This window comes from Vulpes lagopus, chromosome 7 (genome assembly GCF_018345385.1).
Source record: "Vulpes lagopus strain Blue_001 chromosome 7, ASM1834538v1, whole genome shotgun sequence".
Lineage (NCBI taxonomy): Eukaryota > Metazoa > Chordata > Mammalia > Carnivora > Canidae > Vulpes > Vulpes lagopus.
The window spans coordinates 108,435,442-108,449,659 of NC_054830.1; the positions used below are offsets into that span (position 1 = coordinate 108,435,442).

The 14,218-nt window shown below is 35.6% G+C and overlaps 1 protein-coding gene and 1 pseudogene across 3 annotated transcripts in view; one reads left to right on the plus strand and one right to left on the minus strand.

The window, feature by feature from the left end:
• The window catches only part of SMAD5 (SMAD family member 5), a 55,572-nt gene that overhangs the window by 12,205 nt on the left and 29,149 nt on the right, over positions 1 to 14,218 (minus strand). For all 3 annotated transcript variants that reach the window (XM_041761918.1, XM_041761920.1, XM_041761919.1), the window contains one exon: positions 10,429 to 10,548. In XM_041761918.1, the coding sequence (XP_041617852.1) occupies positions 10,429 to 10,548 (120 nt within the window). The remainder of the gene's footprint in view (positions 1 to 10,428; positions 10,549 to 14,218) is intronic.
• Positions 1,919 to 9,380, plus strand: LOC121494547 (annotated as a pseudogene).

Consider the following 14,218-nt stretch of genomic DNA (forward strand, 5'->3'; position numbering starts at 1 on the left):
TACCACTATAAACTTCCCTCTTAGAACTGCTTTGGTTGGGCAGCCCGGGTGGCTCTAGCAGTTTAGCACCGCCTTCAGCCCAGGGCCTGATCCTGGAGTCCCGGGATCGAATCCCACATCGGGCTCCCTGCATGGAGCCTGCTTCTCCCTTTGCCTGTGTCTCTGCCTCTCTCTCGCTCTCTCTGTGTATCTCATGAATAAATAAATAAATAATAAAATCTTTAAAAATATATTAAAAAAAAAAAAAAAGAAAGAACTGCTTTGGCTATGTACCAAAGATCTTCAACGGGTGTGTTTTACATTTTAAGTTGTTTTCCTAGCACAATCTATTCAAGGTTTAAATGTGTATGACAAACCTCTATAAGCAACCTGAAAGATTTAACTATACCAGTATTTGTAAAATTATTCTAAACAAAAATATGAACTAAAAAGCAAGTGAGACTCTCAGCAAGCTAGGAATAGAGGATAATTCTAGAATTTGATAAAGAACATTTACAGGGAACTAATACCTAACTTCATACTTAATGGTGAGGAACTAGAAGATTTTCTGCCAAGGCCAGTAATTAGGTAAGGATGTTCTCACCACTCTTTTTTAATACTGTACTGGAAGTCCTAGCTAATGCAGCAACAGAAAGGGAAGTAAAAGGTACACATGTTGGAAAGGAAGAAATAAACCCATCTTTGTTCATAAATGACATGACTGTCTATACAGAAAGCCTGAAAAAATTTATTAAAGAAATTCCTGGAACTAGTTACAGTAAAGTTGAAAGATGCAAGGTTACATGCAAAAATCAATCACTTTGCTATACACCAGCAATGAACACGTGGAATTTAAAATTAAAAATTTTATATTATATTAGCCACTTATATTAGCATTCTGAAGAAGAAATACTTAGGTAAAAATCAAACAAAATAGGTATAAGGTCTATACAAAGATATACAGCCCTAAAGAGAGACATTCAAGAGGAACTAAATAAATGGAGAGATAGTCCATGTTCATGGAAAGGAAGCCTCAATTCTGCCAGGAAGTCATTTCTTCCCAACATGTATCAATATAGTTATCAATGCAATCCTAATCAAATTCCTAGCAAAATCATCTTGTGGATATCAACAAAGGAATCCTTAAAGTTTCTTTGGGTCAGCAAAAGATTCAGAATAGCCAACATAATACTGAAGAAGAATAAAATCAGAAGAATGACAATATTCAACTTACCATAAAGCTACAGTTATCAAGGTAGCATGGTACAGGCAAAAAGAATACATATACAGATCAAAGGTACAGAAGAGAGAGCCCAGAAAAGACCCATATAAATACAGGTAACTGATTTCTGATGAAGGCACAAAGGCAATAAAGGAGAAAAGATAGTCTTCTCAACCAATTCTACAAGAACTGACATTCACATGCAAAAAAATTAATCAACAAACGTGACACCCTTCGCAAAAACTACCTCAAAGTGAATCACAGACCTAAATGTAAAACACGAAACTGTAAGAGTTCTAGAAGATAATAGCACAAAATCTAGGTGATCCATGAATATGGTAATGAGTTTTTAGATACAATACCAAGGCATGAACCATGAAAGAACTGAGAAGCCAGACTTTACTAAATATTAAAGACCTCCGCTCTGCAGAAGACACTATCAACAGAATGAGAAGATAAGCTACAGACTGGGAGAAAATATTTATATACACAAAAGACATATCTGGGAAAGGACTAGTATCCAAAATATACAAAGAATTCTTAAAATTCAACAAAAAAAATAAGTAACCCAACTTAAAAAATGGGTCAAAGACATAACAAGCCACCTTATCGAAGAAGATATACACATAACAAGCATATAAAACCATGCTCCACATCATGTGTCATCAGTAAATGCAAGTTAAAATAGCAATAAAATACCACTATACACATGTAAGAATGCCCAAAATCCGTAAGAGTGACATCATCAAAAGCTGGTGAGGATGTGAAGCAATAGGAATTCTTGTTCATTGCTAGTGGGAAAGTAAAATGGTACAGCCACTTTGGAAGACAGTTTGGCACTTTCTTACAAAACTAAACATACTTGGGGTACCTGGGTGGCTCAGTGGTTGAGCATCTGCCTTTGGCTCAGGTCATGATCCTGGGGTCCTGGAGATTGAGTCCCACATTGGGCTCCCCACAGGGAGCCTGCTTCTCCCTCTGCCTATGTCTCTGCCTCTGTTTCTCATGAATAAATTAATAAAATCTTATAAAAAAAACTAAATATATTTATACCATATAATCCACAAACATGCACCTCAGTATTTACCCAAAGGAGTGAGAAACTTATGTCCACACAAAAACCTACACACAGATGTTTACAGCAGCTTTATCCATGACTGCCAAAACTTGAAAGGAACCAAGATGTCCTTCTGTAAGTGAGTGGATAAATAAACTGTGGTGCATCCAGATGACGGAATATTATTCAGCCCTACAAAGAAATGAGCTATCAAGGCAGGAAAAGGGATAAGGGAACTTAAAGGCAGGTTACTAAGTGAAAGAAACCAATCTGACAAGGCTAAATACTGTATAATTCTAACTAGATAACATTCTGGAAAAGGCAAAACTATGGAGACAGTAAAAATTATCAGTGGCTGCAGATTAGAAGAAGCAAGGGGTGAACAGGTAGTGCACAGAGGATTTCGAGGGCAGTGAGATTATTCGGTATACCGCAGGTCTACCTCTGTGTGCTACCAGTACTATAATGGTACATACATGCATTATTCATTTGTCACAATCCACAGAATGTACAAGACCGAAAATGAACCCTAATGTAAACCATCAAGTTGGGGTGATAATACTGTGTCAAGATAGGTATGACTATAATATATATAATATATGTACCACTCCAGTGAAGGGTTTTGGTAGCTGGCAAGGCTGTGTATATGCGGAGGCAGGGAATGTGTGGGAACTCTGTACTTTCCTCTCTTGTTTGCTGTGAATCTAAAACTCATATAAAAAATGAAGTCTGTTTAAAAAAGGAACAAAAGGAAAAGGAAAAAAACACAACTAAGTGAGCATGAACTTTCGGTAAAAGTTAGTATACATTCTAATGTTAAACGCCAGATGCGCCTATGGGGAAAGATTATACACAAAATAAATTACCAGCCAGACTTTTATTACTGTGAAAGTCAACAATTCATAATGGATGTAATAGATGGAAGGACACATAAAAACTTTTCACCCAGGGCTGGTAGAGTATCTTGGGGCTGAAACCAGGAAGGAAAGTCATCAACTCTCAAATTTCCTTTCAAAAAAAAGGCAGAGATTAAAAAATGTCCAAAAAAACCCTCAAGAGTGGCTATGTGGCCTAGGTGGGCAGTACAAGGGAATCGGTTAACTTTTAAGACTCAGTTCTGATTATTCAATTGCAAAGAATTCAGATAAGGAGGAACAGAAAAAAATAAACCAATGTGGACCCAGAAAGAGAAGTACTAAGGGCTTGGAATTCTAAAAAGTTTATATAAAAGATGGAACAGGGAGGGGCCCACAATCAAAGACACATACAAATGAGTTGAGGCAATAATAGTGTCAGAAAAGCTAGAGCCAAGAATGAGCAGAAGCTTATAGGAAAAAAGTGCTAAGCAAAACTAAAAAGGCTCAGAGAAAAGAAGAGAAAGAAGAACTCTGCTGCTGCTCAAAGCTAAGGACATACTGTCAAATGGCAATTTAGGGCGCTACAGTTTAACTCTGATGTCCTTTTGGTCACTTCTGTCAAAGAAAACAGAAAAAAAAAAAAAAAAACAGAAAATAGGATTGAAACGAGGGGAAACATTGGTGAAAAAAGACCAATGAGGGCAAGAAGACTTGAGTGCCAAGTCGCTGCAACAAATGATAGTGCAAGGAGTATCTAACATAAAACTCCACAAAGCTGCACTCCAATCTCTGGACAGCCAGGACAAAGAAGGAAAGGAAGATGACAGGGGAGGTAAATCCAGTTCATAGTTTCAGAATGAGAATACCATTTACTGGTTATCACCTGATGCAGTATCCTATGGCCATTACACATAGTGTCTAATCCAATCAATAACCAGTAATTCCTATGTAAATATTCTGCTTAATGTACAAAGAGGGAAACAGAGCAGAGACATTTAAGAAACTACCTGAGGCTGCAAAAGCAAGTAAGGAGAGGTACAGGAATTCACATCCAGAAAGTAATATCCTGAATCATTTGAAGGTCGATTCTATGAGCTACAAGAAAATCAGTATGACAAAAGTCCTAGATAAATTCTAGACCTTGAAAAAGCAAAGACAGTATTCACACATTAACAAGACTACCAGGGAGGCCTGAAATTTAACTGTTCTTAGAAATGTGGGGCCCTTGGGAAAGCACAGCATGACATACACTCCTTCAATATCATCACAAACTCATACAAAGCACGCAAAAACATCATTCTTTTAAGAAACCCATAAAATGGCAGTACCATTACTTCTAAACTTGTTATAAACTAAGGAGCTTTAAAGTCTCAAAACAAAGTGACTTTAGAACAATAATGAGATTCCACTTAACATATAATAAATAGGATGGCTATTATATTAAAACAAACAAACAGGGATCCCTGGGTGGCGCAACGGTTTGGCGCCTGCCTTTGGCCCAGGGCGCGATCCTGGAGACCCAGGATCGAATCCCACATCAGGCTCCCGGTGCATGGAGCCTGCTTCTTCCTCAGCCTGTGTCTCTGCCTCTCTCTCTCTCTCTGTGACTATCATAAATAAATAAATAAAAAAATAAAAATAAAAAAAAAATAAAACAAACAAACAAACAAACAGAAATTAACTGTTGGCAAGAATGTAAAGAAATCAGAACACTAAGACACTGCTCAGGGGAAATGTGTAAACAGTATAGCTGCTATGGAAAAGAGTTTGGCAGTTCCTCAAAAAGTTAAACAGAATGACCATAAAATCCAACAGTTCTACTCATAGGCATAGGATACCAAATGAATTAAAAAGCTGAGAGCCCAAAAAATACCTGTACAACAATATTCATGGTGGCATTATTCACTATTCTACCAAAAGTTAGAAACAACCCAAATGTCCATCAACTGATAAATGGATTAACAAAATGTGATATATGCCTACAGGAGAACACATACAGTCTTGGAAAGAAATGAAATTCTGACACATGCTGTAACATGGATAAACCTTAAAAATACTAAGCTAAGTAAAAAGCTAGTCACAAAAGAACAAATATGATATAATTCCACTTAGATAAGGCAAATTCTTAGAGACGGAAAGTAGAATAATGGTTATCAAGGGGCTAAGGGGAGGGAGAGTTACTGTTTAATGTGTAGAGCTCTGTCTGAGATAATGAAAAGTTCTAGAAATAGACAGTGGTGATGACTGCATGACACTGTGGATGTACTTAATGATACTAAGTTGTTCACTTTACCAACAGAGCCCCAAAGTATACAAAGCGAAAACCAACATGAATGAAAGTAGAAATAAATGATCTAGTAGTAACAGCTGGGGATGCCCCAACTTGCAATCTCATACCCTCAACAACTGACAGAACAATTAGAAAGAAAATAAGCAACTATATAGACTTGGACAACACTATCAACTAACCTGATCTAACTAAAATCCAGAGAACTTATGATACCTTACAGTACCAAAATACACATTTTTTTTCCAAGTGCACATGGACTAGTCTCTAAAACAGACCAATGCTCTGCCAGGGGTTAGAAACTTTTCCTGCCCACCAAACCCAGGAACATATAAAAAGGATTAAATACCATGACCCAGTGGATGCAATTATTTTATTTTATTTTTATTTTTAAAGATTATTTATTTATTTATTCATGAGAAACACAGAGAGAGAAAAAGAGGGAGACACAAGGGCAGAGAGAAAGGCAGGCTCCACGCAGGGAGCCCCACGCGGGACTCAATCCCAGGTCTCCAGGATCACATCCTGGGCTGAAGGCGGCACTAAACCGCTGAGCCACCTGGGCTGCCCATGGATGCAAATATTTTAAGTTTTGCAAGCCATGTGTTATTTTTGTCACAGATTCTTCTTCTTTAATAATCTAAAAGCCATTTCTAGATCACAAGCTGTACAAATATATGCATAAAACAATTCTCAATAAATAATTTTTAAAAGAATTGGAATCCTACAAAGTATGCTTTGCAATCTCATAGTGGAATTAGACTAGGAATCAACAGAAAAAACTGGGGAAATGCCAAAAAATGTGGAAATTGATTACTATGTTACTTAATAATCCAAGGGTCATAGTAAGAAATTACAAGGTAAATTTAAAAGTATTTTCAACTAAATATGTATGAGAACAAAACATACCAAAATTACGAGGCAATTAAAGGAATGGTCTTAAAGAAGAAGCAACTGAAACTAATAATCTAAGATTTCACCTTAAGAAACTATTAAAAAAGCAAACTAAACATAGAATAAGCAGAATAAAGAAAAAACTAGAGAATGGATTTGGAAATCAATGAAAAATAGAAAAGCTAGTTCTTTCAAAAGATCAACAAAACTAACAATCCTTTAGCTAAACCAACCAAGCAAAAAAGAATAAGACACATATTACCAAAACCAGGAATGAAAATATTATTACTAACCTCTACAGAAATATTATAAAATATACTATGAAAAACTTTATGCCAACAAGTTAGACAATTTAAACAAAATGGACAAATTCCTAGTAAGACACACACTACCAAAACTGACTCAAGAAGAAAAGAGACTCTGAACAGACTGATCCAATTAAGGAAACTGAATCAGTAATTAAAAATTTCCCCACAAAGAAAAGTCTAAGCCCCAATGACTTCATTGGTAAATTTTATCAAATATTTAAAGAAGAAATAATACAAATAAGCTCTTCCAAAAATAGGAGAGAACACTTCCCAACTTACTCCATGAGGTCATTATTACCCCGATACCAATGCTAAATAAAGACATCACAATAAAACTACCACTATCCCTCCCTCATGAATATACAAGCAAAAATATTCAGCAAAATATCAGTAAATCTAATCTAGAAATATATTAAAGGGCAGCCTGGGTAGCTCAGCTGTTTAGCGCCACCTTCAGCCCAGGGCCTGATCCTGGAGACCTGGGATGGAGTCCCAAGTCAGGCTCCCTGCATGGAGCCTGCTTCTCTCTCTGCGTCTCTCATGAATAAATAAAGAAAAGAACTATCCCTATACATTAAAAAAAAAAAAAGAAGAAAGAAAGAAAGAAATATATTAAAAAGGTTTATATACCATGACCATTTGGGAATTATCCCAGGAATAAAAAGCCTGCTTTCACATCAGAAAGTAAGTTCATGTAGCACACATTAACTAGAAAAAAGGGAAAATAACTCACCTGATCACCTCAACAGATACAGAAAAAGCTTCTGACAAAAGCCAACATCCATTCATGGTAAAAATTCTTAACAAACTAGGAATAGAAGAGAACTAATAGTTTATGGCTAGCGCTCTAGAAAAATGGTGAACAGAAGTAGTGAGACCAGGCTCTCTTGTTCCCCATTGTAGGGGGGAAAGTAATTCAGTCTTTTACCATCAAGGATGATGAGAGCTACAGGCTTTTTGTATATGCCCTCTAATAATGAGAGAGAGAGAAAAATATTAAAGGCATCCAGATTGGATAGCAAAAAAAAAAAAAAAATTTTTTTAAAGCTGTTTAAAAAAAAAAAAAGATTTTATTTATTTATTCATGAGAGGCACAGAGAGAGAGAGAGGCAGAGACACAGGCAGAGGGAGAAGCAGGCTCCATGCAGGGAGCCTGGTGCGGGACCCGATCCCAGAACCCCAGGATCATGTCCTGGGCAGAAGGCAGATGCCTAACCACTGAGCTACCCAGGCGTCCCAATTAAATGCTGTTTTTTATTGACACGTTCCTGTATTTAGGAAACCCTAAGGAATTCAGGTACCCACACACATACATACACACACACACAAAAAAAAAACCCTACTAGAACTAATAAAGAAGTTCAGTAAGGTTGCAGGTTACAAGATTAATATATGAAAATCACTTGTATTTCAATATATTTAGTTAAGTAGAAACCAAATTCTATTCACTTAGGAATACATCTATAAAGAGAAGCAAAAGTAAAAAATTTATACTAGGAAATGGAAGATCTAAATAAATGGAATGACATGCCACACCTGTGGACTGGAAGATGATGGGAAACCTCCCCAAGTGATTTATTTTTTTTTTTAAAGATTTATTTATTTATGATAGACATAGAGAGAGAGAGAGAGAGGCAGAAACACAGGCAAAGGGAGAAGCAGGCTCCATGCCGGGAGCCCGACACGGGACTTGATCCCGGGGCTCCAGGATCATGCCCTGGGCCAAAGGCAGGCACTAAACCGCTAAGCCACCCAGGGATCCCTCCCCAAGTGATTTAGAGATTCAATGTGATCTCTACCAAAATCCAAGGAGGGGATTTGGGGAAGCAGAAATTAACAACTGGTACTAAAATGATACAGAAATACAAATAATGCTCAAGTGCTGAACAATTCTGAAAAAGAATAAAGTTGAAGGAATCACACTTCTCGTTTTCAAAACTTAGTATGAAGCTTTAGTAAGTATCTCAAGTACTATGAAGTATACACCCACAAATCAATGAACAAGTTAAGAGTCCTGTAATAAACTCTTAAATTTGTTCAATTGATTTCTGAAAAACATGCCAAGGCATTTCGATGGAGAAATGGTAGATACTTTTTTCAACAAAATAGTGCCAGGACCAAATGGGTATCTATATGCACAAAGATGAATTTACATTTTTAACATACAATACGCTTAACTCAAAATGAATCACAGACCTAAATGTAAAAGCTAAGCCTATAGAATTTCTAGAAGACGACAAAATAGAAAATTTTCATGATTTTGGGATAGACAAAGATTTCCCAGATTCAACACCAAAAGCAGGAACAAGGAAAGGAAAAACTGGTAACTAGACTCTGCCAAAATTAAAAACTTTCAGCTCTTTCTGCCATCTTGCAGCCTATGGAGGCCTGCTGGAAACAGGACTACAAAAACGACAAACGCGTCTGGGAGGCTGTGGTCCAAGGCCATTTTTACTGGCTCTAAGTGAGGTCTATAGAACCAGAAGGAGCACACAGCTCTTCTTAAAACTGAAGATATTTATGCTTGAAATGAAACTGAACTCCTATCTAGGCAAGAGATGTGCTTCTGTGTACAAAGCAAAGAACAACACAGTGACTCCTGGAGGCAAACTGAACAAAACCGGAGTAATCTGGGAAAAAGTAACTTGTGCTCATGAATGGAAACAGTAGCATGGTTTGTGTCAAATTCCAAAGTGAAGTTCCTGCTAAAGCCATTTGCCACAGAAGCCATGTTACTGTACTCCTCAAAGATTTTAATTTACAGAAAAGAAAATAAAGGTGTAGAAAAAAAAACCTTTATGCTTCAAAATGCGAAAATTGTATGCAAATCATACATCTAGTAAAGGATTTCTATCCAGAATATATAAAGAACTCTTAACAGCTCAACAATAAAACAAATAGCCCAATTAAACAAATGGGCAAAAGATTTAAATATTTCATGAAAAAAAGATACATGAATGGCGCTAATAAGTACATAAAAATGCTCAACATCATTACTAATTACAAAAATGCAAATTAAGACCACAATGAGACCCTTCATACCCACTAAAATGGGTACATTCAAAAAGACAGACAATAACAAGTATCAAAAGCATATGGAGAAACTGGAATGCTCATATGTTACTCATAAAAATATAAAACGGCACTGCTACTCTGAAGAAATTTGGTGGTTTTCCTTAAATAGTTAAATTCATATTGACTCAGAAATTCTATTCTTAGAAATTAATCCAAGAAAAATATAAATAAAGCCCACACAAAGAGTTATATGCAAATATTCCTAACAGTATTGGTCATACTAGCCAAAAATAATAATAATAATAATAATAATTCAAATGTCCACCGACTGGTGAATGGATATAAAAATGTGGTACTTCTCTACACAATGGGAAACTGTTCAGCAGTAAAAAGGAAAAAACTACTGATACATGTTTCAACCTAAAAGAACCTTGAAAACATTATGCTAAGTGAAAGAAGTGAGATGCAAAAGATTACACATTATGCAATTCTACTTACATGACAATGTTTAGAAAAGGTAAATCTATATACAGACAACAGATTAGAAGGTCTCTGGAGCAAGGACAGGAGCAAATACAGACAAGGTAGCTTTTAAAAGGATGACAATGTTCTAAAACTAGATTGTGGTGACAGAGCAAAACTATACATTTACTAAAAATTACTGAATCATACACTTGTAATGGATAAATGTTATGGTTGTAAATTATACTACAATAAAGTTTTTTTTAATAAAGTTTTTAAAAAGTAGTAAGGAGTTAAAAGTAAGCAAGATAAGAGTAACAACAAATTATGATTAGTATTTCTCTTACCTCTGCTGGATATACTGGGCATAATCTGAGGAATCATATTATTGCTTGTATCCATTGGCTGGGAATTATCTTGACCCATTTGATCATCTGGTGGCATATAGGCAGGAGGAGGAGTATCAGCTAAAAAGAAAACGAAACAAGTCCCAAAAGAATAGTTAGTATCTTCATCCTGCTTTAAAAAGCATTAAAAATTTCCTAAGATTTAAAAAAAAAAAAAAAAAAAAAAAATTTCCTAAGATTATCAGCACAGTTTGCCAATGACCATTAGAGACAAAAACAATGTAGGATGCTATCTTAGGTCAAGAGAAAAGACAGCACACCCATTAGCCACTGAAAACCTTGCTAAAGGTCCACACGTATTCCAGTCCAATCCAGGAAGATCAGTGCTAAAATTCACTGAAACAGAATTCAAGGTCAAGAATGTTGTCTTTACGTTAATTAGAATTACACGGTGGGATAAACTGCAACAACTACAAACCAATCCAAAGGACAAAAATTATTCTCATTTGAGGGTATCTCTACAGAGACACTTTTAAGTTATCAAGATCACATGCTGTATGCTGTTAATTAATACTGAAAATACTGAAAACCATACTCTTACTAAATGTACCAACAGGAACAGCAGCTAGACATCTAATTCTTTTCAACATCCTAAAATGGCTGTCGTGCCCTACTAAATGACTAGCTAATTCTTAGGAAATCTGAATGTTAACTAGAAAATCTCTTGAGTTGCAAAAGCTATAGCTAGGGGCACCAGGGTGGCTCTGTTAAGTGTCTGCCCTTGTCTCAGGTCAGGATCAAGCTCCTTGCTCAGTGGGGAGCCTGCTTCTCCCTATACCTCTGCCTCTCCCCGTCCCATTCGCGCTTTCTGTCTCAAATAAATAAATAAAATCTTACCCAAAAAAACAAGAAACAAAAACTACAGGTATTATTTCTTTGTCTCAGTACTATAAATACTTAATATAATCTTTCACCCAAAGGTTTATGTATTTTGGCACACAACTTTAATCAGACTCTAGGACAAAGTATGAAAATTAGTTTTGGTACAGATACCTAACAGCAAGTTAAACAGTTGATACTTAATTCCTCTTGAAAAAATAAAAACTAAAAACTGCAATCAACTGATGCAGTAAAGAAACCAGAAATAGTATACTTACACATGACTCCACATGCAACCACAGACATTCAAATACTTCTTGACAGAGTGACATAATGATGCGTCCATACATGACATGCCATTAATAAAATTTGGGAACTTTATAAAATCTGCTTATGAACTTTTTCTCCAGGCAAACCAGTTCATCAGTTACCTAATCAAAGATAACTGGGTTGCCTTTTAACTTTCCCAAGTCTATAATGATGTGACAAGTAGTAAAGTCAAAAAAGCAGACTTCAGAGTCAGAGAAACCTAGGTCAGAAACCTTAGGCAAGTTACTTAAAATCTTCAAGTGAATATCAATTTCTTTCTCCACCTGTATAATAGGAGCACTATCTATCTCACATGGTTATTCTGAAGATTAAATTTAATGCAATATCTTTCATCACAGTACTGGTTAGACAAAGGCACTCAACAAATGGTATTTCATATTATATAAATTATATGAAACTATGTAAGTCAAATAGGACTACCTTTTTTTTGGTAAAACTTTTATTTTTAATGTCTGATAATATGTAATTTAGTTGTTTGGGCAAATAAATGATCCAATGATATGTAAATAACACTACCAGTTTTCCAGATTACCTACTACACATGGTAGTCATCAAACACAGAGCCTCTTTCTGTCTTTAGATTTTTGAAAACCTACTAGAACACTCTAAAAAAACAAAAAGAACACTCTGCCCTTCATGCATATAGGACTCCCGATGAAACCTTTAGCACCATTTGGCTTTCCTCTTCAGTCATGGTGGCAAGTCACTCTGCACAGCTAGTTATAAACGTATATATGTATTTCTGAAGTTCATCCACTCATGTAACAAATATTTACTGAGGGTCTACTGTACACCAGTCTCTGATACAGAGACTGGGGATGTAGCAGTAAACAAGAGAGGCTAAAATCCCCCTTTCCATGGAATTTATAGTCAAGGCAAGGAGAAGAGAAAAGGGCAGAATATAAATAGACAGTCTGTTAGATTGTAACACACACTGTGGAGAAAAACCAAGCAGTGAGAGAAAGAAGGTAGGATGAAACGAGAAACTGAAACTTTTTTCATTATTCTTAAAGGATCATCTCTCCAAAATTCTATTTTCTTTTTTTTTTTTTTTTAACAACATACAATTTATTTCAATCAAAAAAACGTAAAATCAGCTCACCCATTTCCCCTACCCCTTGTCTCTGGCAACTACCATCCTGTTCTCAATACCTAGGAACTTGGATCCCCCCTTTTTTTTTCTTTTTAAGATTCCACATATAATAGAAGAATCATATGGTATTTGTCTTTCCCTGACTTACTTCATTTAGCATAATACCCTCAAGGTCCAGCTATGTTGTCACAAACGACAAGATCTCATTCTTTTTTATGGCTGAATATACCACAATTTCTTTATCCATTTATCCATTGATGAACCCTTAGGTTGTTTCCACATGACTATTATAAATAATACTGCAACAAACCCAAGGGTGTAAATGTTTTGAAATTGGTGTTTTTGTTTTCTTCAGGTTAAGTACCAAGATATTACTGGATTATGTGGCACTTTTATCTTTAATTTTTTTTTATCTTTAATTTTTTGAGGAAACTCCATACTGTTTTTCACAGTGGCTGTACCAATCTGCATTCCCACCAATAGTGCCTGTTTTCTCCACATCTTTGCCAACGTTTGTTATTTCTTGCCTTTCTGATAATAGCCCCTCTAACAGGTAAACCACTCATTGTGGTTTTGATTTGTATTTCCCTGGTGACTAATGATGTAGAGCACATTTTCATGTACCTGTTGGTCATGTGTATGTCTTCATGGGAAGAAGGGCTATTCAGGTCCTCTACCCATTTCTTAACTGGAATGTTTGTTTTTGTGCTATTGAGTTGAAGGACTTCCTTATACATTTCACATACTATCCTCTCATCAGACAGGATTTTCAAATATTTTCTCCATTCAGTAGGTTGCCCTTTCAATTTATTAATGGTTTCCTTTGCTGTGCATAAGCTTTTTGTTTGATGTGGTCCCATTTGTTTATTTTTTGCTTCTGTTATTTTTTGCTTTTCTTATCAATTCAAAAACTCAGCACCAAGATCAATGTCAAAGAACTGCCTGCGTAGGTCTTCTTCTAGGAGCTTTATGGTTTTAGGTCACATGTTAAAGTATTTAAATAACTTTTAATTTTTTTTTTTTTTGCATACGGTATCAGACAGTGGTCCAGTTTCATTCTTTTGCATGTGGCTGTCCATTTTCCCAACATCATTTATTAGATAGACTGTCCTTTCCCCATTGTATAGTCTCACCTCCTTTGTCATAAATTAACTGTCCGTCTAAGTGTGGGTTTATTTCTGGGCTCTGTCTTCTGCTCTATTGATCTATATGTCTATTTTAATGTTAATACTACACTGTTTTAATTATAGTTATCTTTAAAAGTGTAAGTTAATTATATTTCAACTTTTAAAAATTTGTTTAAAAAATTACCATAGCTTTGTAATATAGTTTGAAATCAGGCAGTGTGATACCTCCAGATTGATTCTTCTTTCTCAAGATTGCTTTGGCTATTCTTGGATCTTTTAATGGTTGTATAAAAATTTTAGGACTGTTTTTTCTATTGCTAGGAAAAATAAAGCTACTTCCATTTTTAAAAAACATACAGTA